The 19,169-nt window shown below is 29.9% G+C and overlaps 4 protein-coding genes across 4 annotated transcripts; 3 read left to right on the top strand and 1 right to left on the bottom strand.

Moving 5' to 3' along the window:
- The first annotated feature begins 2,089 nt into the window (after window positions 1-2,089).
- LOC132923991 (uncharacterized) lies at window positions 2,090-5,192 on the top strand. Its single transcript, XM_060988030.1, has 2 exons — window positions 2,090-2,328; window positions 4,328-5,192. Exons 1-2 carry the CDS (start codon window positions 2,090-2,092, stop codon window positions 5,190-5,192), a joined length of 1,104 nt encoding a protein of 367 aa, XP_060844013.1.
- Window positions 5,193-12,939: 7,747 nt separating this feature from the next.
- On the top strand, window positions 12,940-15,210 carry LOC132923989 (zinc finger MYM-type protein 1-like). The gene is made up of 3 exons (XM_060988027.1): window positions 12,940-13,012; window positions 13,860-15,042; window positions 15,114-15,210. Exons 1-3 carry the CDS (start codon window positions 12,940-12,942, stop codon window positions 15,208-15,210), a joined length of 1,353 nt encoding a protein of 450 aa, XP_060844010.1.
- A 34-nt stretch (window positions 15,211-15,244) lies between these two features.
- On the top strand, window positions 15,245-16,052 carry LOC132927616 (52 kDa repressor of the inhibitor of the protein kinase-like). The gene is made up of 2 exons (XM_060992183.1): window positions 15,245-15,775; window positions 15,839-16,052. Exons 1-2 carry the CDS (start codon window positions 15,290-15,292, stop codon window positions 15,950-15,952), a joined length of 600 nt encoding a protein of 199 aa, XP_060848166.1. The 5' UTR covers window positions 15,245-15,289; the 3' UTR covers window positions 15,953-16,052.
- An 816-nt stretch (window positions 16,053-16,868) lies between these two features.
- Window positions 16,869-18,659, bottom strand: LOC132923988 (uncharacterized). Its single transcript, XM_060988026.1, has 2 exons — window positions 18,168-18,659; window positions 16,869-17,198 (listed from the first exon to the last, which is right to left on the bottom strand). Exons 1-2 carry the CDS (start codon window positions 18,657-18,659, stop codon window positions 16,869-16,871), a joined length of 822 nt encoding a protein of 273 aa, XP_060844009.1.
- Window positions 18,660-19,169: the final 510 nt, after the last annotated feature.

Here is a 19,169-nt window from a genome sequence, read left to right as displayed (position 1 = left end):
GGTGGGCCGATGTTTGAATTGATATAGACTTATATGCTTCTAAATCGTTTTTGGTGTATAATTTTGGAGATTTCGAAAATATTAAATTACCTAGTCCTTGTGTTAGTGGGTATGAAGTATCCTCAATATTCAACGTATTATCGATGAATTTAATTTCTTTTTTACCTAAATGTACATTCCCACTTGTGTGTATTTTGGGGCCGTACGTCTTGTCTATATCGTAAGATTTAAACCAGTCGTTTATTTCAAAATCTTGAAAATCTTGAATAAACTTGTCCTCTGAGGGCGGCAATGGCAAAGGCTTATATTTTTTTATTTCGTTCAATGGTTCGATTATCGGACCTAGAGTTTCCGATACTAGTGAATGAATATCTGCTTTTCCGTGTTTTAATGCTATATACTTGTGTTTAATATTTTCTTTGGCTTTAATCAGATCGCCGAGTACTTCACCATCAGCATACATGTTTGCAAATGATGGATTTTCATAAAAACAGCTACTTATATAACGACAAATGTATCGAATCCATGACAATATCGCCCGTTGTCACGTTCACAGTCTTTGTTTATTACGATAAACTCGAATCTCCCCTTACGCCAACACGATGTGCAAACATTTTTAAACTCAAAGTATGTCATATCACCGGAGCAATGCTCATTATATACGTGCTTTAAATTGGTTTCATCTTGTTTAAATAATACAATAAAATTAGCGTTATCACGTAAAAGTTGTTTTGGTACTTTTGAATAACTCTGAGCCAGGTAACATACATCTATTAAATTATGTCGACCTCTGGAGAAGTAAGTTCTTGCAATCTTTTGGTTTTCCGAAGTAATATCGTCAAAAACAAACACGGAGTTTGGTAAAGCTTTTTCAGATTCAATAACTTGTTCGTTTTCATAGAATTTAAATAATCCAACATCAGTGTCCGATAAAATATCACTCAACATTTTATATTTCGGTTGATCCAATGTTTTTGAATATATGTAAACGTTGTGAAATCGTATCCCGTTTATGTGTGTTAATAAGGTAAATATTAAATTAGTTTTTCCATAGCCGGAAGGGCCAACGATAAGTGCTCTAATCGTATTTGGTAGAAGCGATCCGTGTCTTTGCTTCTTAAACGATGTAGACGGGTCCACATTTTCAACTGATAGTCTTATTTCTTGTTTGATAAATTTCATTTTTGTATAAATAACAGAGGAACGATAATAAAGTTATCAGTACACAATGTCACTCGTTCGAAGAAGCAGCAAGAATAAGGGCGCTGGGCTTATCAACACGCTTATAAACAAATTGCCAATCGAGCTTCACGTGCCTGGTAAGTCTAAAATAATAAATCCGATATTATCCATAATAATAATAATAATATTTCTTTGCAGGTTATCAATACTGTGGACCTGGTACAAATTTAGGAAAACGATTAGCTCGTGGCGATAAAGGTATAAACCCACTAGACTCTGCTTGTAGAGACCACGATATTGCGTACGAGAATAGCAACTCTATCGCAGATCGTAACAAAGCCGATTTTATATTAGAGCAGCGAGCCTGGGATAGGTTCAAGTCAAAAGATTCGAGTTTAAAAGAAAAAGCTGTGGCTTGGGGTGTGACTACTGCCATGAAAGCAAAACGTAAAGTTGGCGGTGGCTGTGGGTTTAAAGCGGCACTTAAAGCCACTAATAAAGTTTTAAACAAAAATGTCGGTGAAAAAAACTTGATGAAATTGACTAAAAAATGTTTAGCCGTCGCGCGAAAAACATTCAAAACTAAGAAGACAAAAGTTCCAAGAACAATATTGATTCCGAAAAAAGGCGGTGTGCTCCCACTTATACCAATTTTCGCCGGGTTGTCAGCTCTGGGAGCCCTGACTGGTGGTGTGGCCAACGTTGTGAAGGTTGCTAATGAATTTAATAGAAACACACCATCGCATTTGGGCAACGGGTTATATCTCGCACCATATAAAGGCAACTCATACAAAATTGGTATAGCGCCATTTAAAAGTGGTGGAGGTGTAAAAGCGAAAAAAAACTAATATCTACGTTACCCAGAAGAGCGTTGTACGATTTCGAACTTATAAAAATCGCTCGCTTAATGAAAATACCTCATTTCATCGGCGTGTTTACCAGAGATAGGTTATCTACACGTCCTAAGCGTCAAGAATCAGCGATAATTAACTTGGACGCGGAAAACGGTACAGGAACGCATTGGGTAGCGTATAGAAAAATCGGAAAAAAAGTCGACTATTACGATAGTTTTGGAAATTTACCACCTCCACTAGAAGTACAACAATATTTTCAAGGATGCGACGTACATTTCAATTACAGTAGAGAGCAAAAATATAACACTATAAACTGTGGACACTTGTGTTTAAAATTTTTATCATGTACACGATAACGTTAAACGGAAACTCTAGTGAATTGTCATGCGATATTTTTCCACCTATAGAAGTAGATAATACAGCGCGGATTTGTCTTTTGAGTTTACAGACGAATAATTCAATTCCAAACATAGAACCTGGTTGTAACGCAATAGGTTTTCGTAATTTTAACAAATGTTTTTTTTTTTTAAAACACTCAGTTGTAAAACTAATAAAACTTTGCTTCGCTCGGTGACGATATGTACCCAAAACCATGTTATAATATTATAAAAATGGACAGCGATACTTATTATTATTGGATACCTAGGTACTTATAATAAAACAGTTATTTGAAATAAAAGTTTATTATTTATTTTAAATATCATTACAAAATTGAGATCATCTTTTCTTACAATCACAATATCTTTAAATTTATAAAAATAATAACAAGAACATAATACAAAACATTATTGTATAACTTTCAATATGCAAAAAATTAATAACAAGAAAATAAGAAAAATAAAAACCATGCATATATTAATATATTATAACCTACCTGGTTGTGTTTTATACCTTATAATTATATTATTTATTATAAATAGTCAATCAAAACAAATTTTAATGTTTATGGTTTGATGGTAATGGTTGTGACGTGGGCGTAAGTGTGGTTGAAATATTGTTGTCTGAATGAGTAGAGGATGATGGATGATGAGTATAGTTAGGTTGTGTATAAGCTGGATATGAATATGGGAAAATCTGAGTACTTGAATAAGAACTGGAATTGTAATTCATGTTAGACGATAGGTTTTGGTTCATTGTATTATAATTATTAAGATGTATAGGAGTAGTTGGAACGGGATACTGATGTTGTGGTTCATGGAGTACATTTTGCTGTACGGGTGGATATTGATATTTTATAATATTTTTTAAGTATTGAAGGCTGTTAAGGTGAAATTCTAATTTTTGCTCGTCATTTAATAATTTCAAATAGGGAAGAAACGACATTACAATGCTTATGTCTGGACTTGATGTCATTTCTTGATTTTTTTTTAATTGTTCAAGTAAATTGCTTTGAAATGGAGTAATTTGAATTTTTTTTTGGTTTTTTTGGTGTTTTATTATGGTTAATGTGAGTAGATGAATATTTAATTTTTAATTATTGTAAGTAAGTAGTTATAATAAAAAATTAAAAGTAATACATTCACTTACTTCCTTTTTTTAGTAGTTGTATTTAAAAATGACATAATTTGTGCGTATGCGTACGGTTTTTTTTGTGTTCCTTCTGAACCACTTCTAACATTTTTTTCCTCGGACATATATTTTAAATATGCATCACGAACATGTTTCCATTTTTTATTCTTTAACTCATTTACTAAATAAAAAATAGTATTCAGCAATTATTATTGTGAATTTTATTTTATATTACGTATTAACGCTATCATGAATTATAATGTAATTTTTAGATTCTGATTTTACAATGATATGTTAGTTCTTTTTATCGTTATTTATCATAGAATTCAAATTTAGCATATCCACTGCCTAATGAATGACGAGTAGCACTGAAGTCATAGTGCAGTAGCTAATAATAAATGTGCAGTATTTTTTTAGATTTTATAAATTTTTATATGATTAATATTCAATATTGATTACTGAAAATTATTAATTAGTAGAACACGGATGTTGTAGTACTAAAAAATACCAAAAATTACACTTAAAAGTTAAATAGATAAAATATAACTTACCCTGATTGTAGGCCCTGACCTTTGTATAATATATTACGTAAATATACTATAGATTTATATAATTATATATTCCAATAAATGTTTAAAAAAAAATATGTTTTGCAAAAATACCTTAAAATCTTAATACAACCATTCCAATAATTATTGCATAATGCATATTATATAATTAATTGAATAATATCTAAACATTTTATGACCTACTAAAAATAGGTTTTTGTTAAACTTTAACAGATACTTGGCAACTGGGACGCATTTCGCTGTGTTGCATTTTGACTTTCGTATTGGAAAAAGTACGTTTAACGGAATTGTAAGAGAAACATGTCAGGCTTTATGGTCAGTTCTACAACCCACAGAAATACCAAAACCAAATAAAGGAAGGTGGATAGATATTTCAAAAACAAATTTCCCAAACTGTCTTGGAGCTATTGATGGAAAGCACGTCAGATGCAAAAATCCAGAAAACTCTGGTTCTCTGTTATATAATTATAAAAAATATTTTTCAATAATATTAATGGCAGTGGTCGATGCTAATTTAAACTTCATATACATTGACGTAGGTGCATACGGTCGTGAAGCCGATTCTAGCGTTTTTCGTCAGAGTGTGTTTGGAAAAATGTTATACTCGCGACAACTTCAAATTCCGGCCTCAGACGTATTGTCTTTAACTGAAAACAATATTCAGCCTTATGTTTTTGTCGCTGATGAAGCGTTTGGTCTGCACGCAAATTTATTACGACCATTTCCAGGTCGTGGACTTAATAGCACTCGTCAGGTGTTTAACTACAGCTTATCAAGAGCTAGACGTACCGTGGAATGTGCTTTTGGAGTTTTGGCCAATAAATGGCGAGTTTTGCACACGACCATTTTAGTGGAACCAGATTTTTGTGATGATATTATAAAAGCATGTTGTGTTCTCCATAATTTTGTCCGAAAGAGAGATGGGTATAATTACGATGAAGAAACTGATGTGCATAATTTGGAAAATTTGACAACACGTGGAAGAAATATTAATAGAAGTGGAATAGACGTAAGGGATAATTTTGCTGATTATTTTATGGCTGATGGAGCGGTACCTTTCCAATACAGAATTCTTTAAAAAAATAATGACATAATTTATTTTATTTTAACCTATACATATTATTTTTTTTTTGTACTTATAATATCACCATTTATTTGAATTTAATTGTATACATTATAATATGCATTAAATAATATTATTATATTTTGTCTAATAAAATGTCATATTATACCACAGTATTATATTATATTATTTATATTATATTATACAGTACATGATACATTATAACATAAGGTATAGTATATTAGTTTAGTTGTATAAAAATATATAAATAATAATAATACTATTATTACTTACGATCTTTTATTATTTATTTGAATTTTGAATACTTACTTTTACTAATTTGTTCAATAGTATTACTTAATTTATTTATTTATACCTATTTAATCTATTTATAATCATATGATTAATTGTCTTGTCTTACCTTTTTCTTTTTTTTCAGCAGCTTCTAAGTTATCCCATTCCAAATTGTATACTGCTTCGGCTACTTTGGTATTCGTTTAGTATGTGACCTACCGTATAGGGTGATCGTTTTGTATGCGTGACCTATTGGTCCGGTAATTAATTTAAAAACATACAAACTAAAAATTATATAATTAGGCGTTATTTTATTATTACAAATAACGGATTATATTCAATATCAGTCAAAATATATTATTATTACAAATTACGGATTATATTTAATATCAGTCAAAATTAATTTAATAATAGTTACAATTAAAAATTATATAATTAGGTTATTTCACTATTACAGAATATCAGTATAAAAAAAAATGCATAAAATTAAATTATGTTTGGCAATACACTTTTTGTACATCGCTTAAAAATTTAAAAAAAATTGTATCTTGCCTGTTGATAGATCGATACTATGCCTCAATTAAATGACGTGGCAACATTTCAGCTGATGTTCCATGCATTTTTCGAAGGATTTTAGTTTTTAATACTCCCCATGAACATTCAATTGCTTGTGTGTGAGCTCCAGTAGTTGGATCAACAAAATTTTTTGAATGGTTTACTGTTCTATGATCATAGCCTATATTTTTTAAACAAGAATATGCTCTCCATTCATCTGACATTATAATAGAACCAGGTAATATTTCTTTTTCGATAATCGGAATTAAAGTTTCTCTATCACGTTTTTCTACAACAAAAAATCTTCGTTCCAAATTATCTCCGATTTTACTACATAATCCGGATACCTAGGGTCCTTCTAGTCGACGACCATAATTTCTGTTTGATGTAGGTGAATTAGCTAGGTTTATTTGATTTTCTTGATCACTGTCAGAATGGAAGTCTGCTGAGTTATATTGTACTTGTTCATGACGCAGATCACCTAGCAGCAGTCTTTCTCGGTTATACTTTCTTCTTCCTCTCAATAACGATTCATCAATTTGTACCACTATATTTTGTCCTCCCATCTTTTCACGTTTTTCAAATAATGAACAACACACGTCTCTACACAAATTAAACCAGTCAACAATGGTTGCATTTGAACGGCCCGTCAAATCAGAAACAGTTTTTATGGGTAAATCTTGTGACCAATAATAAATAAGTTCTAGTATTTGGCCCAAACTGAGATTAGAATTGCATCGTGCATTAAGATCAGTGTATGTAAAAAATCCATTTGTTGATCGAATTGATTTATATGTCTGACATCCTTTTGTGATACATCGTATAGTGCTGATCTCTCGAATTTCATCCGTAGCCAATCTTTTTTTCCTCATGTACATCTTTGTTTCACCATGACATTTATGGCATAAATTAGTTTCGTTATTTTGTGGTAATAGTTTATTCTTTTGTAAAAATTCTAATACTGTTTTTTCAGAAGAAATAATCGCATACAATTCGACTGCCAATATTTTAAAGTTTTAAACACGCGATATCGGATTGACGACAGAACAGGTACTGACAATATTGTCGATAATGTTAGAATGACAAAATATCTATTGGTAAAAACCAGTAAATATAATATAATATAACTATAAAGATAAGCAAGCATAGATTGTCTATACCTATAATATAGATAATCGTCTAGGTAGGTCACACACTCAACCCAGTAATACAGGTAGGTCACATACTAAATTCGATTTTCATCTAGTAGGTCACATACTAAACGAATACCGCTACTTTCAACCAAGATGCGATTTTTAGGTCCCTATTCATATAATCATTTGAGGTCATATCTCAAATACACGGATAGTTTTGAACCTTAGTTATAAGTTTTTCGGTTGAATACATGTTTATTGTTTTTTAATAAAAAATATTTTTTAATATTTAAAAAAACTGCTAAGTACTCTATTCAAAAAATAACAGTAACCGAAAAACGCTCAGTGTAGACGACCCGTATAAATGAATGTAATGTTGTGTACGGCGGAAACGCATTGTCGCCACCAAACCGCAACAGCGCGCTGATTATTCCAGACCGATTTCGGACGGTTCGGAGAAACGGTCTAGTCTAGACGCGACAACGCGGTTTGTATGTTAATTATAGATGTCTCGGTCGTTTGCCGATCGGTTGCGTATTATCGGCAGCCGAATAAACGCTAGTCTGATCCAGCACTTACTATTAGTCCAAAACTATTTTTGGAAATAATCGTATTGCATGATACTTATACAATTCGAATTGTAATAACAAACTATTTATAAGTTTGTATTTATCATTATTTAGATATTTTATTGCTTTACAATTTTCGAGCTAAATAGTTATATACTGAACGTTCCTTAAATAAAAAAAAAATGTATTGCATTTCTTACAAATAAACCATATTATAATATAATATATATATTTTTTATACAGTAGTCAGTAGTATACGGGTAAGAGAACTAAATGTAAAAGTGAGATAAGAAAAGCATTCGATTATTTTTACCATAACATGTTTATTTTATATTTTTATCCTTAGATAAGATTTTATCATGATTTTTATTTTTTACAACTAATTCTCTCATTTGAATGTTTTATTCGATTATTTTATTATTCGAACGATTATTTCATTCGATTATTCCCATCACTAACTCAGTCTTTAAAAATATGTTAATCGATAAACGACACAGCTACACAGAAGAAAACAAAGCTTATGATCATTCATTTTAATAATAAATAACATTTTAAAAATAAACTAAGTTCAGAAAATCCCCTAAATTTTTTTTACTAAGTATTAAGTAATTAATTATTATAACTTTTATTGTAAATTTTAAATAAATAAAATTGCATATTTTCAGGATTTTTACTGCATATTATATGGCATATTTCGATATTTTTAAGAGCATAAAAATCCGTGCTCTAATTATAACCAGTGGCGTACATACGGGGGGGGTTTTCGGGTTCAAACCCCCCCCAGGGCCAAAAAAAAATTGTGATATTATTGATGAATTGTAGTATATTCGTAGTTTCATAGTTATGCTTTGAACTTAAAGTATACTATACAAATATTATAATATTGAAATAATTATATTGATATAAGTATAGGTGTTTGAAAAGTTTTGTTAATTATGCTGTTTTTATATTCCTATTTAGCTACTAATTTACTGTATTGTAAAAGTAAACTGTAAATTGTTAAAAAACTTGAACAAAATAATATCTATTTATAGCAATTATTAATTATTCGTGTATACACGGACACACGTTATAATAATATACAGTATTGAATATTATACCAGGGGTCGGACACTTTGATAATATTGTCGAATTAAGGCGGCCATGTTTTTGGAGGAAACTGTTATCATATTTGTAAATTTGTTTACAATTTAGTGATAATAATATTCAAACATTTCTAACAGATTACACATCTTTTCACGTGTTTTCGCTTTGTTGATTCACAGTTGATTCAGTTTAATTTAATCGTTTATTTTCTAATATAAGAATATAGTTAGTGTACGTAATCATGGTACTCGTGTGTATCGTTAAATCGTGTGTGAATAGCAAAAGTAAGACCAAAGAAAAATGCAACAAAATGCACCGGTTCCCTAAGGATATATATCTGTAAGTAAATTTGCTTCGTTTTCACTTGTCGATCAATCATAATTAAATGGTTGTTATATTTATATTTTTAGTTGTAAAGAATGGTTAGCAAACTGTAATCGATTAGATCTTCTGAAAAAAACTTTTAGTAACTATCGTGTCTGTAGCAAACATTTTATTTCCAAAATGTATGCTAATCCTCAAGAAACTGTTTTATTGCCAACCGCTGTTCCTACCAAGTTTGGTTAGTAAACAAATAATTATTGTCAGAATTGTTTATTTTTCAATTATTCATACTTTGATAATATTTATTTAGAATCAACCGTTGTTCATTTTGAGCCAGCTACAAATAATGAAGCCAATGAATTGGATCAAAGTACTGAATTAATTAATACTAGTCAAAATTATGTTATTCTTGAAAAACCTGTTAGTTCAAGCACACCATTGAAATCAAACTCTACAATATCAGAAACTTGTAAGTATCTGGGTTATTAATTACTATTAGATATTATATTTTAATACAATACTATGTTCTATTTATTATTTTTTGTTTATATTATTATGAAGTATTTATTGAAACCCATTAAATGTAAAATAAATTGTTTTTTACAGGCAGTATTTAGTAGTCAAACTTCTTCTTCTACTTCAATGTGCACCCAAACAACTCAGCTGCTATCAGTGAATACTCCAAGGAAGAAAAATTTAAGGACCCACGTTCGTGAATTGGAGATAAAATGCAAGCAGTTAGAAGAAAATTTGAATGCAAATACAAAACGTATTTCAGAAATGATTACATCTGTAGATCATTTCAATGAAGTTGTTGATACACATTTGCCACCCAACTTGGGAATGTTGATGAAGAATTATGTGAAACTAGCCAACAGAAAACCTCAAGGTTATCGTTATAATAGCAAACTAAAACAGTTAGCTCTTACAATTTATTTTTTTGGACCCATCGCATACAGATTTTTAAAAAACATTTTACAACTACCTACCCCTAGAACATTGCGAAGAATCACACAGAAAATTGAAATTGGGACAGGATTAAATGATGTTTTATTTAATTCTATGGAACTTAAATTCAAAAATTTAAAAGAAGATGCAAGAGACTGCGTTCTATGTGTAGACGAAATGTCCATCAAAACCAATCTTTTTTATAATTTATCAAAGGACACTATTATTGGATTCAATCAATCAAATGAAACAAAAACTTACGAACCAGCAAAACATGTTCTTTGTTTTATGGTCAAAAGCTTAAATTATAAGTGGAAACAACCAGTGGCATATTATTTCATTAATAACAGTTGTACAGGACTTCCTTTACAGAATACAATTTTTGCTGTAATTTCACGTCTACAAAGTATTTCTGTTAATATTAGAGTTTTTACTACTGACCAGGGAGCAAATTTTTATAGTTTTGCTAATAAAGTGTATGTTACTAGTGAACGACCATATTTCTTTGTGAATGGTTATAAAATTTACTATGTGTTTGATCCACCGCATTTATTGAAGTCGACAAGAAACAATTTTTTTAAATACAATCTTGAAGTTTTAAATAATTTGACAGATAAAAAATACTTGAATGATTTTTACCATGCTGACCAAGGTATTAATCGCTGTGCACCTAAGCTTACTGATGCACATATTAATCCAGGTCCCTTTCAAAAGATGAAAGTATCCTATGCATCTCAAGTTTTCAGTGCAACAGTTGCAGCAGGTATGCGTAGCTGTGTGGAGTATGGTACGTTACCTCGTGCTGCTGAGACTACTGTAAATTTCATAGAGTATATGGACAAACTATTTGATATACTTAACTCCAAAACAAAAGCAGCAAGTAAAAAATTAAACCTACCATTCAAAAATACTACTGACCAGAGAGACCATTTAATCATGATGTTAGATATTTTTAATAATATGCGTGTTCTTGGTACAAAAATTGTTGATGGAAATATTACATATATTGATGTTTCTAAACGCATGAAGTTTATAAGTGGATGGAAAATTACAATCAACTCATTGCTGCAGCTATGGGATGATATTCAAACACCTGGATATACATTATGCACATACAGAGTAAATCAAGATGACTTGGAAAATCTTTTTGGAAATTTTAGAAATCAAAACGGTAACAACGTAAATCCAACCCCAATTCAATTTTACTGGGCATTTAAGAAAATTTTTTTCTTAAATTATTTTAAACACTCTGATGGAGCAAATTGTTTGGAAGATTTGGATGAAATATTTGCCAGCATTGGAGATACAACAACACCTTCACTCGATTCAAATTTATTATTTCCGGAGAATAATGAGGATTCTTGTAATAATTTGAGAGTTGGAACTTCAGATTATAGAGAGCTAGAGTTTACTAATAGAAATGCTCTTTCGTATGTAAGTGGTTATTTTATAAAAAAATGTCTAGATAAACATTCTTGTTATACTTGCTTGAATTTTGCCAAAAGTCAAAATAACATTGATGAGTCATTTTTATTTACACATTTCAAGGCTTATCAAAATGAAATAATAACAGATTATGGACAGTTAAATGTACCGCCACACACTTTTCTTAATTATATTAATGAATTAGATAACATTTTTACAGAAAACTTTTCTACACTTGCTATAGAGGATAAAGTAGGATGGAAAATAAAAAATTTAATAGATAATATACCATTTACACATCCATGTCCAAATTTTGATATAGAATTTCTTAAAAGCCTTTTTGTACGATTGAGAATCTATCATGCTATTAAAAAATTAAATAAAAATTTACTATCAGCTCCTAGAAAATACAGAAAATTGGACATTCTTTCTCATTTATAATCAAAAACCTATTAACTTTATATAAGGGGACGTTACATTGGCATTTGTTATTGTAATTATTATTTTATTTTCATATTAGTATTATGTAAAAATTATATTTGACAATTATTATTATATTTTCATATTAGAATTATGTAAAAATTATATTTGACAATTATTATTATATTTTGATATTAGTATTTTGTAAAAATTATATTTGACAATTATTATTATATTTTCATATTAGTATTATGTAAAAATTATATTTGACAATTATTATTATATTTTGATATTAGTATTTTGTAAAAATTATATTTGACAATTATTATTATATTTTGATATTAGTATTTTGTAAAAATTATATTTGACAATTATTATTATATTTTGATATTAGTATTATCTATTATGTATTATATCATAGTATTAATTTTATATTAGAATTATCCTATTCTGTGGTATTATTATAAATATAAGATTATTATTAATCATGTCACTTTGAAATTTGTATCTATTATTCTATTGACTATTCTGTGTTTGTATTATGAACTTTTAAAAACTATTAATTATCTAACTTGAAATACAGTTAAAATTGAACATATATGAAGTAGCATAATTTATTTTTTCCTTCTGGTCACACTGAGTTTTCCTCCAAAAACATGGTGGACTGATTTTCACACCAGCCTATGGTTACTGTGTTATTTCTTATCAGTGTCCTTTCTGATTATTCTATTCTGTGATTATACACTATACTTTACCAACAATGAAAAAAAATATAACGAAATTATGGTTGCCGTATACAATATATTATCAATCAGAATAGACGGTCGATTGTACAATCAGTTGTTTGTAGACATAAATACATAATATTGTCATTTGTCAATTTTTATTATCTCGACTGGACAATGGAGAAAAACCGATTACGATATAATCGTTTAATTTCGTGTGAACGACAATAATACAGCGAAAAAGATTCTATTTTTATAGCATTATCGTCTATCGTAAATGACCATGTTAAAATTTTTGTTCATTCTGTTTTATTCTGCGGCTGGAGAAAGTCAAAACTATTTACTAAACTCCATTGGTAAGTATTGAGATAAAATTAGTTAGAATTTATAACATTTTTAAATTAATTAATTAAAAAATGTAAATTTTTAAATTTTTAAATTCATAAATTGTTTATTACGCTGGTAAAACGCCGGTTCAAAACTTTGTTGTGAGTGTGCTTGTCGGAACACCGAACAAGAATATTATTACAATATATTAACCAACACTATGTATATAAAAATGAATTAAAAATACATAATATTATATAATATTATACAATATTTAATTTACTTTTTATTTTTTTTTATCTCTCATATACATGTTTATAATAATTTTTTGGGTATAGTAACATTGCTTTTATTCGGATATTTTTATTCCCATCACTAGTTTTAACGAAGAGCAAAATGTAGTGGCTTACTAACTAACAATTATTTGATTATTGTTTTCACATCATAATCATTATCATTTGATATATTTTAGGTTTTGAAGGTAAAATAAATAGTAGGTAGTCATGGCTGAAAAAAAACAATCGAAAATTCAATCTTTTTTTTCAAAACCTTCCTCAGTAATGAATTCATTGTCAAATTCATTGAATCCAACTTCAATAGTTATCAGTTCTTCTGATACGCCTATCACTCAGCTCACATCTTCGACTACAAATATTAATTGTACATCTACCAGTTATAATATTTTTGATATTGCACATTACACAAATAAATTGTTAACGCAAAGTGAAATAGAAGAAATTTTGACCAAAATTTGGGTACCTAATATTAATTATAATTTTCCTATCAAAATATTAATGGTCGGTAAACAAAAAAAAGTTTTGAAGTTGAAATTTCAATATAAATGGCTAATAAACTTTCCCTGGTTGGCCTATTCAGAAGTAAATAATGGTGCGTATTGCAAATATTGTGTTGCTTTTACTAAAAATGAAGCTGGTGTTAATAACCAAAAATTGGGGGCCTTTGTATTAAAAAAATATGATGATTGGAAACATGCATTGGAAGACTTTAAAAATCATTCAAACTTAGAATATCACAAAAAAAGTTTACTAGATGCCGATAATTTCTTAAACATGCTTAAAAATCCGTCAAGGGCAATCGATAAAATAATTGATAACGAAAAAACTAAACAAATATTGCAAAATCGAAAAAACATTATTCCAATAATTGAAGCAGTTATATTGTGTGGCCGTCAAAACTTGGCATTAAGAGGACACCGTGATTCAGGAAAAATTGAAATCAATGATTCAAAAGTTATAAATGATAAGAGCGAAGGTAACTTCAGAGAAATTATACGATATCGAGCTCAAGGAGATATTGAAATGAAAACCTATCTGGAAAGCTCGGGAAAAATGAAATATACTAGTCACAGAAGTCAAAATGATATGATTGATGCTTGTAACAACATTTTATTAAACAAAGTTGTTTCTAGAGTAAATGCAGCAAAATGTTTTTCCATTCTTGCTGATGAAACGGCGGATATTTCAGGAGTGGAACAAGTATCGCTATGTGTTAGATATATCAACTCAAACACATTAAAACTTACTGAAGAATTTTTACAATTTGTACCAACTAATGATATGACTGGTAAAGGAATAGCAAATTTAATCCTAGAAAATCTTCAAAAATTTGGTATTAATACTCAATATTTACGTGGGCAAGGATATGACGGGGCAGCTGCGATGGCCGGAAAATTTAATGGTGTCCAGGCTCACATTAACGAAATTCACCCAAATGCACTATATGTTCATTGTTCAGCTCACTCGCTAAATTTAGCTGTTTCTAAATCCTGTAGTGTACCAGCCATACGTGATTGTCTTGGAACAATAAGTCAAATTAGAGATTTTTTTATTTATCCAAAGAGGAAATCAGTTTTAATTCAAAAAATAGAAAACTCGTCAGAAACATCATCTAAAAAGACGCTAAAAAGAAGTTGCGAGACTCGCTGGATTGAAAGATACCATGCCGTTCATGACTTTTTGGAACTCTTTGAGTATGTTGAAGAAGCGTTGGAAGATATTTCTGAATGGAATGACAATGATACATCTGAAAAAGCAAGACGGCTTAGATTCTGTATGTTAAATTCAGAATTTATTGTTTGTTTGTTTGTTTTGAATAAAGTATTTGCATTAGGTTTAATCTTATCAAAAGTTCTACAACAAACAAGTATAGATCTCAAAGAAGCTATGTCATTGGCACAAAACACAAGACAAGAACTTCAAGAGATTAGATTGAATGCTGAAAAAGAATTTGGAGATATATTTGAACGTGTAAAATCATTGGCTGAGAAAATTGACATTGAGATAAACATGCCAAGAATATCAAAAAGACAAACCAACAGGTGTAACATTCAAACAGACGATCCAGAAATATTTTATCGAGTATCAGTATTTATTCCATACATTGACAAATTCATAAATGAATTGGAAGAAAGATTTACAAATCACCAAAGTACATTGACAAACTTTCATTCCTTATTTAAAGAAAGTGGTTATGAAGAAGATTTAATATCTCTTACAAAACAGTACAGTGAAGATCTGGAAGATGTTGGAAATCGCGATGAGGTATTTAAAAATGAGTTCAAACTTTGGCAACGAAAACTTAAATCACTATTAGAAATAGATAAGCCAAAAAATGCAATGGAAGCTATTTACATATGTAATGAAGCCATGTACCCAAATATTTTTAAGTTACTTAAGATATTAGCAACTCTACCGGTTTCTTCTGCCACTAATGAAAGGACATTTTCAACTCTTAAAAGAATAAAAACTTACTTGCGCAACTCTACTTCTGAGGTATGTTTAATTTAAATAATAGTATTAATTAACTTAATTTAATGTTGTAATTAATTTTAATAGGGAAGACTTAATGGTCTAGCTATGCTCTCGATCAACAAAACCGATTCAATTACTCCTGATGAAGTGCTGGTTGAACTATCCAATAAAAAAAGGAGACTAGAATTTTTATTATAAATAACTAATAATATAAAATGTATAATATTCTGTATATAATATTCTTTGCATACTAACCTACCATAAGTTATATTAACCTTTGTATTTGTTTCATTATATTAAATATTAATATTTATATGTATTTGATTGTTAGAGAAATGGATAGTTTTAAAGGGAAGGTTATTATGTTAGTTTTTTTTTTAATCCCCCCCCAAAGCAAATTTGAATGTACGCCACTGATTATAACTAATTATTTATTAACTTTATTGGACTAAATTTATGCCTAAAACCTTCTCTGTGATGTCCTCTTTAATTTAAAAAAACTGTACGACGATTGAATAAGTAGTTTCGGAGTTTCCCGACATACAAACAAACGCTATCATTTTATATATTAGTATAGATTTATTATATTTTTAATATATTATAATTTATAAAATAATATCATAATTCCTATAAATATAAAATAAAATAATATTTAGTCAATTCTCTGTATAATGCTACTGGGGATTTTTTTTCCACAATTAATTTTTCTTTGTGCCCTTCCTCAACATCATCAACCCGCACACTCTACGACACCCGGAAACGCCGAGCCACTATTGCATGTGCCACGCGTGTAATGTGTACCTCAACATAACATTTTGTAATAAAATAAAAACATGGATAATGCAATTACATATGAATATAGATTTGTTTTTAAATTAAAACTTGACTAAAATATTTTTACCTTACCTAATATACCTAGTGAATAATTTAATAGCAAAAGTATCAAATAAACAAAACTGATAACTGATGATAAAATTATCAAAACGCTCTCTATTTATTTTATATGCCGTGAAACTAATTTGTGTGTTAACAGTATACGACATTTCACGTTTCCACATTAGATTTCATGTAGTCATGAACTTACTGCCATGATGTATCATTGTGTTAAATAGTCTTAATTTCGGTTGTCGATATATGCTCCAGTTCTTGACACTATCGAGTCCATTGTGAAATATATGTCCAGCGAATCTGCCATTGGATTGTACGTGCCCAGACCGACAATGTTGCGTAATATTTGCTGGCCGTCTGAAAAGTACGTGATACACAGGAACACTAGCTGTACATGCACCACAAGTACCAGCAGTAATGTGTCGACGGCTCCTCTGCTGCCAGAATTAAGCCAATTGTGACACGCGCTTGTCACTAGTCCGTAAACCAGTGAGAATCGCTTCCAAGTGAGAAGGTCAGTTAACACCAACCTTTGATATGTATTTGCCGGCGCTATCTGCGTATGGGATATTAGATCAATACCACGTGTTGAGGATATGTATGTAATGATATGACAACGAAAGGGATAGAATTAGTTATAACAATAAATACAAAACTGATAAAGGTACGCTTAATGTTAAGTACGATTTGAGATAGTATGGTTGCCTATGATAAGAACGTTTTAAACGTCAACCAAATTCAATAACTAGAACAGCTGGAATATTGTACACTAGCGCTTGCAAAATGATGTGTACCGATCATAATTTAAGAATAGTAGCCCGCCAGCACGGTATTTGAGCTTATAGGCTATATTAGCCACTATTACATTCAAGCGCTAGTAGTGCAATTTCCAGCTGTTTTTAATAGTGATTTCGGTAGATACTTTATAATAATTCGTCGGGCAACCATACTATCTTAAATCGTGATATTAAGTGATTTGGATTGAGAAGAGCAGAGCAGCAGATTAGTGGAAAAGTGTTAAACTAAAGTATAAAATAAAATTTTTAAATAAATCGACACCTGAATTAATTATTATTTACAATTTATAACCTTTAAAGTATTAATTATTCTTATTTCATTCGTGCTTATATATATAATATATATACTAAAAATTAAATAGCTTTTCATTTAATTATCGTAACTTGTTTAAATACGATAATACGATAATGATACAATATGATATACCTACCTTTCTCAAAAATGTATTTAATTAGTTTTTTTTATAGGTATATCATTGTCAAAAACTTGAATATGTTTATTATAAAAACTTTATATAGATCATACTGTTAAGAATTTTAATAATTGTATTAAACGAAATATATATATTGCACGACACTTTAATTTTGATGAAAAAAAAAACATAACATGACTGGTTATTTTGTTTAAACGAAACCTGATATAACCGTAACAGTTCTACAACTCCCCATGCTTATCTCAATAACGAAACAAATTAGGTAATCATGTCAAATATAAATTCGCGACCCACCAATATGAGTACGGTCAGGCAGAGCAAAAGTAGCATAGCTACGTGTATTGTCGTCTTTTCATATTTTTCGTAGCACATAGCTTCTGATGTTGCTACTAGAACCAAGTGGCCGACAAACAACATAGCTTTGTAGAAGTAGTTGGACCGTGTCCAGAAAAGATGGTGCTTGGTGACGAATGCGGTGACGTTCAATGTTACTTTGGATGTTACATAGTATCTGGACGTGAAATCTATGATTCGCGTGGACAGGATCAGTCTTTCGAACGCTAACAGGAGATGCCAACACACCATAAAATTCATTGCATAGGGCGCTACGTACACAGCGAATGACCAACCGTTAGCTGTCACCATCCGAATTGCACGTGGATGTCTAGCTAGTAAGAAATATAAAAGTACGGTTATCCCGGTAACCATCGACGTGCATACCAATAGCTCCCCCGCAAACAGTATAGTTCTGGATGTCAGGGTTGCGCTGTTGGTAATGTTATTCATGTTAAAACAATTTTTTTATTTTTAAAATTTTATAGCATGGTTATATACTTTTTATAAATAAATAAATAATAATTTATTATAAATATACACATCCTAGTGTAAACAAGTAAAAAAAACCAATGGTGACGGAATGGTATTACATTGCAGCAGATGATAGGTAAGAAAGTATTATCGTTATCATTAGTATTTTTAACGTGCATAAATTCTACCGATACTAACAGCTAATTTTTTTCCACCGGCCTTTCTTATCATATGTACCCACTCTCTCGCCCTACGTTCGTTCGTCATATGAACATTTTACCATTTTTCGTCGTTTTATTATTCGTGCAATTTTTATTAATTCTTATTTCATATTAATTAAGAAGTCTACACGAGTCCATAATTAATCCGACGCCATTTTGCTAAATCTATTATTTCCTTGGTTTATTGGGTAGGTACCTACATATAAAACCCGAACTATGCCAAATTGGCGTCAATACTTACTGACGTCAGTTTTAGTTCGATGCATGA

This window comes from Rhopalosiphum padi, chromosome 3 (assembly GCF_020882245.1).
Source record: "Rhopalosiphum padi isolate XX-2018 chromosome 3, ASM2088224v1, whole genome shotgun sequence".
Classification (NCBI taxonomy): Eukaryota; Metazoa; Arthropoda; class Insecta; order Hemiptera; family Aphididae; genus Rhopalosiphum; species Rhopalosiphum padi.
The sequence above is the reverse complement of the archived record's forward strand: the minus strand, read 5'-3'. Positions and strand labels throughout refer to the sequence as shown.